This window comes from Natator depressus, chromosome 19, assembly GCF_965152275.1.
Source record: "Natator depressus isolate rNatDep1 chromosome 19, rNatDep2.hap1, whole genome shotgun sequence".
Classification (NCBI taxonomy): Eukaryota; Metazoa; Chordata; order Testudines; family Cheloniidae; genus Natator; species Natator depressus.
This window is the reverse complement of record NC_134252.1, coordinates 7,375,556-7,388,141: the sequence shown is the minus strand read 5'-3', so window position 1 is coordinate 7,388,141 and position 12,586 is coordinate 7,375,556. Positions and strand designations below refer to the sequence as shown.

At 47.9% G+C, this 12,586-nt stretch overlaps 1 protein-coding gene across 9 annotated transcripts in view; it reads right to left on the bottom strand.

Moving 5' to 3' along the window:
- The window catches only part of MACF1 (microtubule actin crosslinking factor 1), a 253,775-nt gene that overhangs the window by 120,883 nt on the left and 120,306 nt on the right, over window positions 1-12,586 (bottom strand). For all 9 annotated transcript variants that reach the window (XM_074934503.1, XM_074934500.1, XM_074934502.1 and 6 more), the window contains 13 exons: window positions 11,437-11,591; window positions 10,872-11,148; window positions 10,184-10,312; window positions 8,983-9,060; window positions 8,251-8,412; window positions 7,479-7,583; window positions 6,719-6,814; window positions 6,148-6,273; window positions 3,603-3,755; window positions 2,931-3,085; window positions 1,585-1,711; window positions 614-797; window positions 34-203 (listed from right to left, as the gene is read on the bottom strand). In XM_074934503.1, the coding sequence (XP_074790604.1) occupies window positions 34-203; window positions 614-797; window positions 1,585-1,711; window positions 2,931-3,085; window positions 3,603-3,755; window positions 6,148-6,273; window positions 6,719-6,814; window positions 7,479-7,583; window positions 8,251-8,412; window positions 8,983-9,060; window positions 10,184-10,312; window positions 10,872-11,148; window positions 11,437-11,591 (1,917 nt within the window). The remainder of the gene's footprint in view (window positions 1-33; window positions 204-613; window positions 798-1,584; window positions 1,712-2,930; window positions 3,086-3,602; window positions 3,756-6,147; window positions 6,274-6,718; window positions 6,815-7,478; window positions 7,584-8,250; window positions 8,413-8,982; window positions 9,061-10,183; window positions 10,313-10,871; window positions 11,149-11,436; window positions 11,592-12,586) is intronic.

Below are 12,586 nucleotides of genomic sequence, written 5' to 3'. Positions count from 1 at the left end.
CTCAAACACTACCTTCCTTCAGGAAGTACTGACCTCCTGCTCTGCAATGTGGAAGGTGTTTTCCTGGATAGCATCACCGTCTGTTCTGGTGCTGCTTGGGGCCTGGATTCGCCTCACTAGTCTCTGTTCACACTCCTCCAGGCGCAGACGGATGTTCTTTAGCTCAGAGAGATAAGCCCTGGCAATGGTCTCATCTTTGTCCTCTGTTAAGTGATAAACATACCAAAAAAAAAACCAAAACACCTAGGATTAGTCTCTATTAGGAACCGTAGACCCAAGTGGCTGCATTCTTCTGCCCAGAGAGAAGCGAACACAGAGGTCTCTACTCAGATGGAAACCAATTTTGCCAAAGGCCTGTCAAGAGATGTGAGGACCTAATGTTTAACCACTGGCAGCAAAGCAAGGACCCCACTACCCAGACCTAATTGGCACCATTTGCCAGTGCTATTTCTCCCCAACAAAAGCCGCACATTCGAATGAACAGCAGAGAAGAGAACAGCCATTTGCAAAGCTAACACTCACAACCTAGTCTAAAAATTAAGAGCACCTGTAAATCCCTTGTCTCTATCAGCCCCCACAGCTCCATGTCAGTCTATTAACCCTTCCAGCTCACCATTCTCCATGGACTCCAGCAGATGTTGGAAGTGCTCCTTGCAGGACTTAACTTCTTCTTCCAAGCACAGCCGATCGGCCCCAGAAAAGAGCTCTGAGTCCTGGCTGTCGTGCAAGAAGTCCTCATAGTGTGCCTGGAGGCTCTTCATGGCTTGCTGGCACTCTCCTTGGGCCAGAGATCTCAGCTGTGGAAAACCAAAGACTAACTAGAAGGAACCATGCTCCAAACTGCCCTGACCAAGCTCCCAGTTACTGAAAATTACCCGGATGCTTCCCCCATTTCTCACACACAGCAGTAAACATTAATTCACACGCTCCTTTTCTAGCAAGCATCTTTTCAAGGGTGACAACCATTGCCAGGCCACCCCTGGAGCCAGATACTAGTGAGTCTCCCCTTCTCGGACAGGACAGCTCTTCTTGTCACGCTATGCTGCAGCACGGCCTTTGCCTTGCCTGGGTTTTTATCTCGCTCCCCCCCCACAATAATCTTTATTGCCTGAACAGAGCTCTCCCGTGATTTCAAGGAAAGATATTATGAGGAGTTTGCTTTCCCTGGATCTTTCTTCTGCTTCCTCATTCCTCTCACCTCCACCTCTGTTCACTCCTAAGTAAAAAGGAGCATCAATCCTACGACACCCTAGCTGATTATAGCTCAGGAGCAAACAGCTGATGCTACAGTCATTGCACCTTTCTCTCTTTGCTCTGAACGCCCCAGAGCTCAGACTGTCTTACACTATGCCCCTCAGGCTGATCCCTCAGTTGCCCTAACCCTTCACCCTTGAATCATCTCTTACTATTTTCCTTGTATTCCCCACCCAGGCGAGGAAGCCTTGGCATCATTTCCAACTCCAACCAAGCAGCTGGGACTACACTTAATGCCAAAGCAAGTTAGCTTTCTACATTGCTGGAGAAGACCAGCCTACACTGCAGTGACACGGACACGTGGATTTGTTGGGATGCTTTCTATGGTACCTTCTCCATGTTCCAGCCTTGCACCAGGGCAATGTCCTTCCGCAGGTAGTTCCAGGAGATCAGGCTCTTCGTGTTCACATGGAGCTGGTGCCAGAGGGCCATCACCTTCTGGTACAGCTGTTCGACCCTACGACAGGACAGCAGTTCCATCACTACCCAGCTCCCCCAGCATTCTCAGTTACAGCATGGAGCCAGGCATGTGCTTATTCAAATTCAGCCTTTAACTTTTAGCTCATTAAGATAACAACCCAAGGTCAAGCCCAACCGAGTAGAACTAATAGTAAGGCTTGCAGAATGCCCTGATCAGAATCAGATGGGAGCCTTATCTCTCTCTCATTCACATGCATCAGATCCCCACTGGGGAATCCCCCCTCCTGCGTGCTGCCATCTCCAACCATCCAGAAATATTACATCACATGTTCTTGTGGAGTTAGCAGCAGGAGCACTGCAAGAGCTGCCTCCTCTGCCAGGCAGGCCAGCTACACCCAGGAGGCCCCTGGCCCCGCTCCAGGAAGGCCAGCCATGGGTGTTCAGCTTTTTTCCCATTCCCATTAATTTTATTGTTTGTGAAGTCACTAGGCTGGAAGCACTAAAAAACACCTCCTCATTAGCCACACAACAAGCAGGGCAAGGGAACCACCTTGCCCACATGCCTCACCCCTATCTAGAGACCAGAGGGTAGCTCAGTTTCCAGACCCACTTAGATCTTGTCCACACTGGGGTTTTTGCACTGGTGTGGACAGCATTGGTGCAAACCCCTAGTGAGGAAAGGCTGCACCATGAGTTTGATCGTTTGAAGCCAAGATAAGCAGCACAAGTCATGCTTTATAGTGGTGCAGGCGCATCTAACACCAGGGACTTGCACTAGTGCAAAAGGCTGGACAGTCTAGATGAGGCACCCTTGGTCTCCCTGCTGATACTGTCACAAGGGAGTCGATCACAGGAACAGGTTTTGTGACACTGGTCCACTGGGAACTGAAACAGCAAACCCAACAGCCATCAGACTAAGTACTTCTGGGTACAGCTCACCAAGCCTGGATTTCAGCTCGTAACCAGAAGACTCCAAATCACCACCAATCCCCTGAACCCTCCCCATCACCTGCAACTGAGCCCCACCACATTAACGAGCTAGCCACCTGTTGCAATTAATATTAACAACATGAAGCCCCAACTCCCAGCAAGAATGGGGGGGGGGTTAAACTTTCCCCCAATCAAAAAAGATCTGGATGGTCTCAGTATAAATAACCCAGAACATAACGAACAGCTAGAGGCATCTCTTGGTCATTCTAGCTTTGGAATTCCAACCCACAGCGAGCAGCAAGCAGTGAATTGCAGAGCTTAGTTACCTGTTAGCAATGTCAATTGCCTCTTTGTTAGGAGGGGGGATCAGGAAGCACACAGATGGTACCATGGCCTCATTGCCTGTGGGGCTGATCACCTTCCATTTGGTCCTCTGGGAATTATCTTCCAGCACACACTCATCGTTCTTACAGATGGTGATCTACGTAGGCAACAAAAATAAGATTGCATTCCAACACCTGACCCATCAATGCCTTCTGTTGTGGCCAGATCCCTTTCTGGGAGACTCCAGTAGGGCTACCTGAGGAAAGGAGGCTTTCAGCCAACTCACTTTAAAATCGAGCAAAAGTGAAGTAAACTGTGAATCACCTCAAAGAGCTGTCTAGAGAGGAAGGGAGGAGAAATTCAGTGATGCTACCCCGGCAAGTCTTTAGCTAGAAGGTATCAATTCCACCCTCCTATGGGAATGGAACCTTTGCTACTGCTCAGAGAAAAACCAGGACCATTGGAGAAGCTATTTCAGAAGAGGCAATTGCACTGCCCGCCTCCTTATACATCCCCTCCCTACCTCTCTGTTGTTTCTTACCGTCAAGTGCCATAGAAGTGGTCCAAGTTTCTCTGTTTCCTACTTCCCCACTATTCCCCCAACCCTCTGCACAAGCCTGGATTCTTCTCCTCCCTTCACTCCGAAGCCCGCAGGCTCCTTGCCGTCAGCTCACCTCGATCTGGCGATAGTCACAAACAGCCTTGACCGAGATGGTGCTCTTCAGGACATGGTCCGGATTTCTTGGCTTTAGCTGAACGATGGTTTTGGACCGCCCAACCAAGCTGGCGACGGAGCTCTTCGACTGAATAAGCTGCTCCTTTTCATCCTGGCAAGAATGAAAGTGCGTCTAGTGCAGGTGGCAAAAGAGAACCACTAAATCCCTTAGAGTTGTTGCAACAACCCTCTTGCCCCCTGAAAGGTGAGGGTCCTCCAGGGCTGGGCTGGGCTGGGCTCTCAAGGGCTGAATGGATATGCCAAGAGAGTCCCTCTCACCCCAGCTGTGGGGGAACACACCCCAAATCAGGGCTGGAACCTTTCCTTTCATTTTTGTGCCATTCCAGACAACTCACTTGCTTACCCCCACCAAGCTGCATGCAGAGCATTAATTTCTTTTGCTGCTAGAGACAAGAAAATAACAGTCTTCTACAAAATTTAAATTGCAGAGTGTATAAAACCGTGACCAGCAGGACACACCCTCACTGAGGAGGAATTTCTTTTTTGCTGCTTTGGGAAGGCTGCAAAACCCTGTTGAATTCCTCACTTTTATAAAGCAAGGAATGAAGGCATGTTTAAAAACAACACTCAGGATGTAGGTGCAAAGAGTTAAGAAGATAAAACATCCCAGAGAAATGGCTCAGAAACATATCTTCACTAAAGACTTTCCACTACGTTTAGTGGTAAAGCGATCAGAGTTATTAGATATTTTGATAGAAATTTGCCAGCTGGGGTAAATGATATTGCATAATTGGTTTCTGTCAGTCACTGCTGGTCTGATGCTCTGAGATCGCAGTCGTTCTCCATTTTCAGAGCATCCTCAAAACAATCTACAGCCATTCCAGTGTAGGAGTGTGGGTATCATTACAGAAATCACAGCCTGAATAATTTATTATGGTCCAGCCCACTTTGACTTATGAAGTCAGAAAAACCATCCAACAGAGAACTTTAACACTCATGCTTTCCACTCTGAGCCCATTAAAGGGTCAATTAGTGCACTAGGAAGGGTGAACGGTCTGAGTTATTTAATGGTTAAAAAAAAAGAATAAGTGCTTAAATAAACTACCTGTGCCTGTCCCAGGGAGCATGATTGGAAGAAATACAACTTTAACTCATTAGTTACCAAAGAATAATAGCACATGTCAGGGAGATAGCTGGACTTCACCGTTCCTGAGACGTCGGTTACTTTTCAAAACAAGGAGTGACCCACTATCACGCCAGAGTCCTAGTACGTGTGGATACAGCTCTAAGAACCTGCAGCTAGTACAGCTGGATTACAAAGGGCCTGACCACCTGAAACTGGGAGGAGGGAATGCGCCACACGGACCCTTAAGAAGAGAGGACAATGAGTCCAGAAGATTTATCCTGCATGACTCCCCAATAACAGCACCCATGTTTTTTGCTGCAGAACCTCTGGATCAAAGGAATCCCATAAGTAAGAGACTGAATATGGCAATGGGATTTCATGCATCTGAGTTTGTTAACCTCCACTAATACGTTAGTACTTAATCAGTCCAATCTGAACAAGTGTATAAATGTTAACATTTAAACTTTATCAGAGGATTAGCCATTAAATACTTAAGTAAGTCCGCACTAATTAGATATGCCAAATCAGTAGCTGGTTGACAGTTCACTCCTTGTGTTTTATTATGCCAATTTACACTGAGCGGTTATAAAGTTATCTTATTGTTTGGACTGCTCTATATTACTCCATTTGCATCAGGTCATGAGGCCTAAAGATTAATCTGCCAAAGAGCAGCCTGCTACTGCTGTCTTGATTACTGAATATACACATACACAATTACCCTTATGCTCACTGCTTTGATTTTATCGTTAGCAACTTTCTGGAACTGGCATAACAGATTAATGACAGATTTGATCTGGATTAAGAGTGGGCATTTCCCGCCATCCTTCCCTGCACCGGCTAAACAACCAACTGGATGCAGCCTCCAGCTGCATTTGACCAGATCAGAGTAACCATCTTGGACAACAAAACTCACCCATCACCGTATTTCTACGCACAGAAAGATAGTGTGGTAGATAGTGATGGTGAAACATCTGGACTTCATTTTCCTGTGGTATAAAAGGTCTCTAACCAGCCTGTTTGCACAGCCGGCTCCTCTTCCCTTCAGCAAGGGTGCAAGGATACAGAGAGCCTTGTGCTCTATAAGAGTCCTTTACTGCCGTCACTGATCTTCCATTATAGCTATTAAATTAAAATCAGATTAGTGTAGACAGTGTTCAGTAAACAGAAAGCAGCACAGTTAAGGTCACACAGCCTGTACTCGGACACACACACACACACACACACAATCAATCAAAATGCAAAGAGTGGCCTGAGACAGGATAGGCAAAGAACATTCAACTTAACTGTGCTGTTGTAGGAATAAACAAATATACCCATTTTCCCCTGTAACACAAAAGCCAGGAAGCAGTGCTGCTCCACAGTACTGATTGTGTATTGCACCGAGCCCATGATGTTGGGGCTTATACAGAACACCCACCATGGAATCCTGGAGCAGATCTTCCAGGCGGGTCAGGCTGGTGTTCTGGTCACAAGAATACTTCCGTTTGATAGAGTCCTGGAGACTCCGCAGGTACGTTTCTGACTCTCGGGCGTCGCTGAAGAACTGCAAAGCCAAAAAGCATTACAGAAAGCTGTGCGATACAACACACCAAAGGCTATTCATTGCCACAGGCAACAGTGAAAGGAACCAACCAAGAATCTCATTAGGCAAGTTTCTTCTGCATTTCTCTCCATCTTTGTGCTGTTGGAGCTGTAAGCACCACCACAGGCATGGCCTGGGCTATAGCGAGAAATCACATCCCACCATATAAAGTGCCCAGAGGACCCGGCAGAAGGGAAAGAAACACATGGGAACAAACTCAGAAGTCCTTCATTCAAAGCTGTGTTCAGGATAAAGCCTATACTGCCCTGCAAAAGGATAAGTGCGTTGTGGGGTTCAAACATCAGGGTCAGTTGATGCTATACCATAACCACGGTGCACAACCAGGTTTGGGTCTCTGAACCATAGACCAGGGAATGAAATGCAGGACTGTCCCTCCCTACTATACCTGGAAGTAAGCAGCATTCTCCTTCACATGCTGGTCTACACATAAGCAGAGCTGTTTGATCCATTGCCACTGGGACTGGACAGCTGCACTATATGCCTGGAAAAGACACACATACAAAGAAAACCACGAGTTACAACAACAAAGGAACAAGGTGCATCTGTCAACGAAGGGGCTTGAGTCAGCGTTCAGTTAGTTCACTCAACTAGCTTACAACGTTCACATAAGGAAGGAAGGATTTGGTTGTCATGAGATGTCGTGGGAAGTGCCCTGGAATAGAGACCAAAGGAAATAAATTAAAGAAAGGAGGCTCCTCAAGTGGCACTTCCAAGGTAGTTTCCCTCCATCCCCTGGAATTGGTGGAGGGGCTTGTCAGTAAAAAACCCTGCCCTAAGAACCTTTTGCTCCACAGACATGTTTGCTCCATCAGTCTCATAACCATGAATAATTCAAAGCGAGCTCAGGGCCACTGGCTCTCTTATCTTACCACAGGACCTTGGGCCTGGGCCCGGGACACACAAACATTTATCGTTATTATCTTGGGGAAGGGCACTGTGTAGAAGTGTCTCCCTTGTCCTCACAATAGGCAACCTTATAAATAAAGCTGTTTACGTCTACTTGGAGTTGATAAGAGCAGTTCAGGGTGGAGGTGGATGTGTGGTGTGTCTACAGCATGTCTCCCAATAAGCTGGGTTCAATTGATATGGCTTGGCGTGACACTCCCCAACTCCCCAGCGTATCTGCCCTTCAAGTGATCAGTTACCTCTACAGTCTGTTTGGCCGGGTGATTCTCCAATGACAGCAGCTCCGCCGTATCTTGTAGAGACCGAAACACATCCTGTTTCTCTTCCAGTTCCATTGTCAGCTCCTGAGTAGCAGACACAAGCAAAGACTCAAATCAAAATCGATCGTACATTTCTGTGGAAGCTGTACTTGAGTCATTACGTATCCAGGCCAGGCTGAAGAGGAGCAGGGATGTGGGGCAGGGTTAAAGCCGGTGTTGGGAACAGCACTGAAACATTTCTTCAGTTCCTAGCATGTAGGTTTTGAATGGTAACACCTTATTAATATTGTCTTGAAGGGCAGTCTCCTTAACCTTAACTGAGAATTTCTGCCTTGGAATTTCCTTAATTTTGAATGGATACAGCTATAAATAAAACGTTATTCAGGAAGTTATCGTTCAAAGTCTAGATGCTAGGAGCTGAGGGAATTCACAGCCAAGTTTTCAACTCCAGCTTTAACCCTGCCCCACCGGATATTTATTACATGCTCACAAAACTGGAAACCCTGCTGAACAGATTTAGCTTGTCCTTTTGCCTTCTACGCCAGCCACAGTTCGCCAGTGGTGATCATGACTGCGGCAAGTGCTGCGGGCTGAGCTGTAGGAGCTCAGAATCCTGGGAAGCCTTAATTTGAGAGCTTGTAAACCAGTTGGACATTTTACAGCAATTGAAAAGCAATACCAGTGTAATCAGTGGTGCTTCTAACTAGGCAGCCCTGTTCTGATGGGTGCCCTGTGCCTGCACTATACTCACTGAGAAGTAATTCCTTTTGGCTGCAATATTGGGGTTGTTGTCACTCCAGTCATACGCCAGCTCCTCTTCCTCCTTTTCATTCAGCCAGATTAACTCGGCAGTGGCTCGGGACACAAACCCGTACAGGCTCTGGAGATGCCGCAGTCGGAAGCTCGACGTTTCCTGCATTCCATGAAATAACCCACTCATCTCATGATCCATAAATGGATGTTTCTCAGACTCTTCTCTCTTCCAGTGCCCCTGAAGGGGGGCTGAGGACATACAGTTACAATACTACGAAGATGTCTGAAAAGCGTGTAAGTGAAAACCACCACCCCCGAGATGATGACTCCAGCTGTGATGAGTTGCTCCAAACTGGGAAACATTTCTCATGTCATGTAAGTCAAGCAAATAAGGACAATGAGAACAGCTTAGGAAATTTGGATCCTTTGCCTTGGACACTCAGGGTTACAGGCTGAGTAAAGCCATGGCCTCCATAGCACACAGGCCAACGTTGCCAGAATAACCTGGTTTGCCATAAACAGGTTTCCTTTGAATTCTGAAGAAGACACTAACGTGTCTGCTCTTCTCTCAGCTCTCAATGATTGCTGCTGTTCCCTCTCACAATCCTCACCACCAGCAGAGTATGGACCCCGTATTCTGCATCCTGTGTCAGGGGAATATGGTGCTGGGTGGAGGGGTGGGACTCTCAGGCACCAGAGCATGCTGTGGACATGTATAATGCCTACTCACCATCAGCTTGCAGTACTGTGTCTCCAGCTTGCCGAGTGTTTCTGTGTAGCTAGTGCGGAAATTCTGAGACATTTTACCCTAAGAAGGAAAAAATGGTTCACGTTGCCAGTATATAGCTTCAATTTCAGAGCATCGCACCCCATACCAGCCACTTCCCCTGAGTTTTCCTTGAGCAGTAAGGACCAGAAGCGAGAATGCTAGCTGTGGCAAGTGGTCTCTTCTCTGGACCGGGGGGTTGGGGGGGCGGGGGAGAGAAAGAGGAGAGGGAAATCAGGCGGTTTCCCTTAGTGAAGGAATAGGGCTCCAAAAGAAAATAAAAAGAACAATTTATGAGAAATTGGGCTTAAGACAACAAATCAATGAGGATCAGATCTGAACAGCAGCCGCAGCACTTAAGCCTCTTTGGTTTGAGCTTTGCCTGCAGAATAAGCTAATGGTGATACATTAAAATCCTGGTTCAATGGGACACACCTTAGATTCACAGATTCTAAGGGCAGAGGGGACCATACAACACAGGTCACAGAACTTCCCCAAAGTAATTCCTAGAGCAGAGCTTTTGGAGACAGATCCAACCTTGATTTAACAATTGTCAGAGATGTGGAATTCACCATGACCCTTGGAAAATTACTCACACTGTTAAAACTACATTATTTCCAGACTGAATTTGTCGAGCCTCAATTTCCAGTCATTGGATCGTGTTAGCCCTTTCTCTGCTCCACTGAAGAGCCCATTATTAAATGTTTGCTCCCCGTGTACATAGTTATGAACTTTATTCAAGTGACCCCTCTTTGTTAAGCTCAATAGATTGAGCTCTTTGAGCCTATCACTAGAAGGCAGGTTTTCTAATCCAATCATTCTTGGGGCTCTTCTCTGAACCTTCTTGAATTTATCAACACTCCTTGAATTGTGGGCATCAGAACTGGACGCACTATTCTGGAAGGAGTCACACCAGTTCCAAACACAGAGATAACATAACCTCTCTACTCCTACCTTTAATGAGTCTTGATAGTTGAGAGTGCTGGGAGAGCTGGCTGCACCATATACCTTCAAAGGTGCCTCAATGCAGCAGCTTCAAGTGTATTCACCCTCAAAAGCCACCAAACACTCACAGGATCTGATGTCCTGCCCCTCCTCATCACCCCTCCGAGCATTGGCAAACTCTAGTGCCCTCAGTTACACTATCAAGTCTGTGTCCCCTCACCTCATACATCCTGGCCTCCTTCACACTGGCGCCCAGATCCTCCACGCTGGAGTGGACGTGCCGCTGCGTCTCCAGCTGAGATTCCACACTCGGCAAATCACTGCCCCACTCTGCCCGCTCCAGCTTCATCTGAAACAGCCACCAATAGGCCCAGTCAATGTTCGCCATCCCAAAGAGCATGCTCAAAAGCACAGGATCCTGGAGGTGACATCACCTCCTAGCTCACTATTGAAGCAACAGATGCAAAGCCCAGTCCCGGTGCAGTGTGCTCCTTAAGAGACTGACCCTAACAGCGCCCAGGTCAATATCCAAACTCACACTGACTTCAGGGGCAGCTGGCTCAAGCCCTATGCTCATGTCAAACAGGAGGAGCTTGTCAGGCTGAATTAGTCTTGAGCCCTGCTTTGGAGACAACCTTCCACTATTCCCTGCAAACAGCAGGAGCATCATATGGGAAACCAAACCCAGCTCAGGGCAAGAGGGACTTCTCAGAAACAAGAGTATCTGGTCACCAACGGCATTCCCTGTGCACCAGGGCCCAGTTGCACCATCACAACATTTGTGGCTTAAAGAAAAAAAAAGGCAGAAACCCCCTCCACATTTTTCAGTTTTCTGACTTTGTTTTAGTGCCAATACATGCAGCTGAGTCAGCCCGTAGAGCTAGTTAAAGCCCAGGGCATGCACGCACCTGCATCTCTTCCACCCAAGACAGCAGCTCGTACACAAATCGGAGGTTGCCTTCATCTTCAGAAGAGGAGACGGCCACCAGCTCCGCCCGGGTCATGGGCTTCCGGAACCAGGAGGTAGAGGAGGTGTGCGTGCCCTTTGTCAAGGGCTCTGCCTTCAAGTGTGTAGTGGTCAGGGTGGACGGCTGTACCAGCTCCAAGGTAGAGAAGTGACCCTTCCGGTACAGGTTAGTGCATTCCAGCCTCAGTGTGACCAGCTCATCTTGCAGCCGGACGATCCTGGAGCAGAGAGGGGGAGGGAAGACAGGAGCTGAGTTACCGATATCTGGACTCCAGCAGATATATGGAACGACACCTGTTCTCCACAACGATCCTGCTTATCAAGGGTTTGTCTCTCTTCTGAAGGAATCCCACCTCACAAGAAGCCCACGGAGAGCATGACACACTCAGCTAGGCACAGCCACTACCACCAGGACTCGCATACCTTGCCTCTTAATGCAGCATATGAATGTGTCTTAGTCTATATCCCCCAGTCAGCGATGCTTTCTCATACACACAGCCCCTCACCTGAAGACCAGCTCCTCCAGCTGGTAGTAATTCTCATCTCGGAGGATCTGCACATCCACCTGCAGCTGCCGGATGAGCCCCTCGCATTCCTGCAGGTACATGACCACATCGGATTCGTACTGCACTGGCTGGCCAGACTCCAGGTGAGCAGCATCCTGCAGTGAGAGGTCAGAGTTACCAGGGGGATATGTCATCCCCGCTGTACTGTAAGGGACATGCAAGGCAAGGGGGCTGTGTTCTGGTTCAATATTCAAAGGATTCATAGATGTTGTGGCCAGAAGGGACCGTTTATGATCATCTAGCCTGACCTCTGCGTAACACAAGCCAAAGAATCTCCCCTACTGGCTTGTGCATCAAGCCCATAACTTCTGGTTGAGCCAGTGCAACGTCTTTTAGGAAGACATCCAGTCTCGCTATAAAGACTCCAAGTGGTGGAGAATCCACCCACCCCTAGACAAGTTATTCAAATATTTAGTTACCCTCCCTTTAAAACGTGCACCTTGTTTCCAGTCTGAATTTGTCTAGCTTCAACCACTGGCTCTGGTTACGTCATTCCCTGCTAGCTTAAAGGGCCGTCAATGATCAGAAATCGTTTCCCCACACAGGTACCTCTACGCTTTAGGTATGTCTACGGTGCAATCGGGGTGTGACCGCAGCACGCGTAGACAAACCAGCTCAAAGAGCAGCGAGACCGCAGCAGAGCAGGCGATACGACCGATCCAGGCCCTGCGCACGTACTCCAGCGGCTAACCTGTGCTACCGCAGCTTCGCTGCTCTTGGTATTCAAGCTAGCTCGCCCAAAGCCAGCCTGGATATCTCACACGTCTGACTGCACTGTAGACCTGCCATATCCAGTCACCTCAGAACCTTCTCTTGGATCACCAGAATAGACTGAACCTCTTAAGACCCATTATAAGGCATTCATTCCCAGACTGAATCATTCTCGTAGCTCTTTGCCGAACCCTTTCCAATTTTTCAGCATCCTTTTGGAAGCATGGACACCTGATTGGACACAGTGACTAGTAACGGTCTGACCGATGCCATCTACCAAAGCAACACCACCTCCGTACTCCTACTTGATGCTCCCCCTGCTTATACATCCAACGATCGCGTTCACCTTCTTAGCTAGCACAGTACTGGGTGCTCCTGT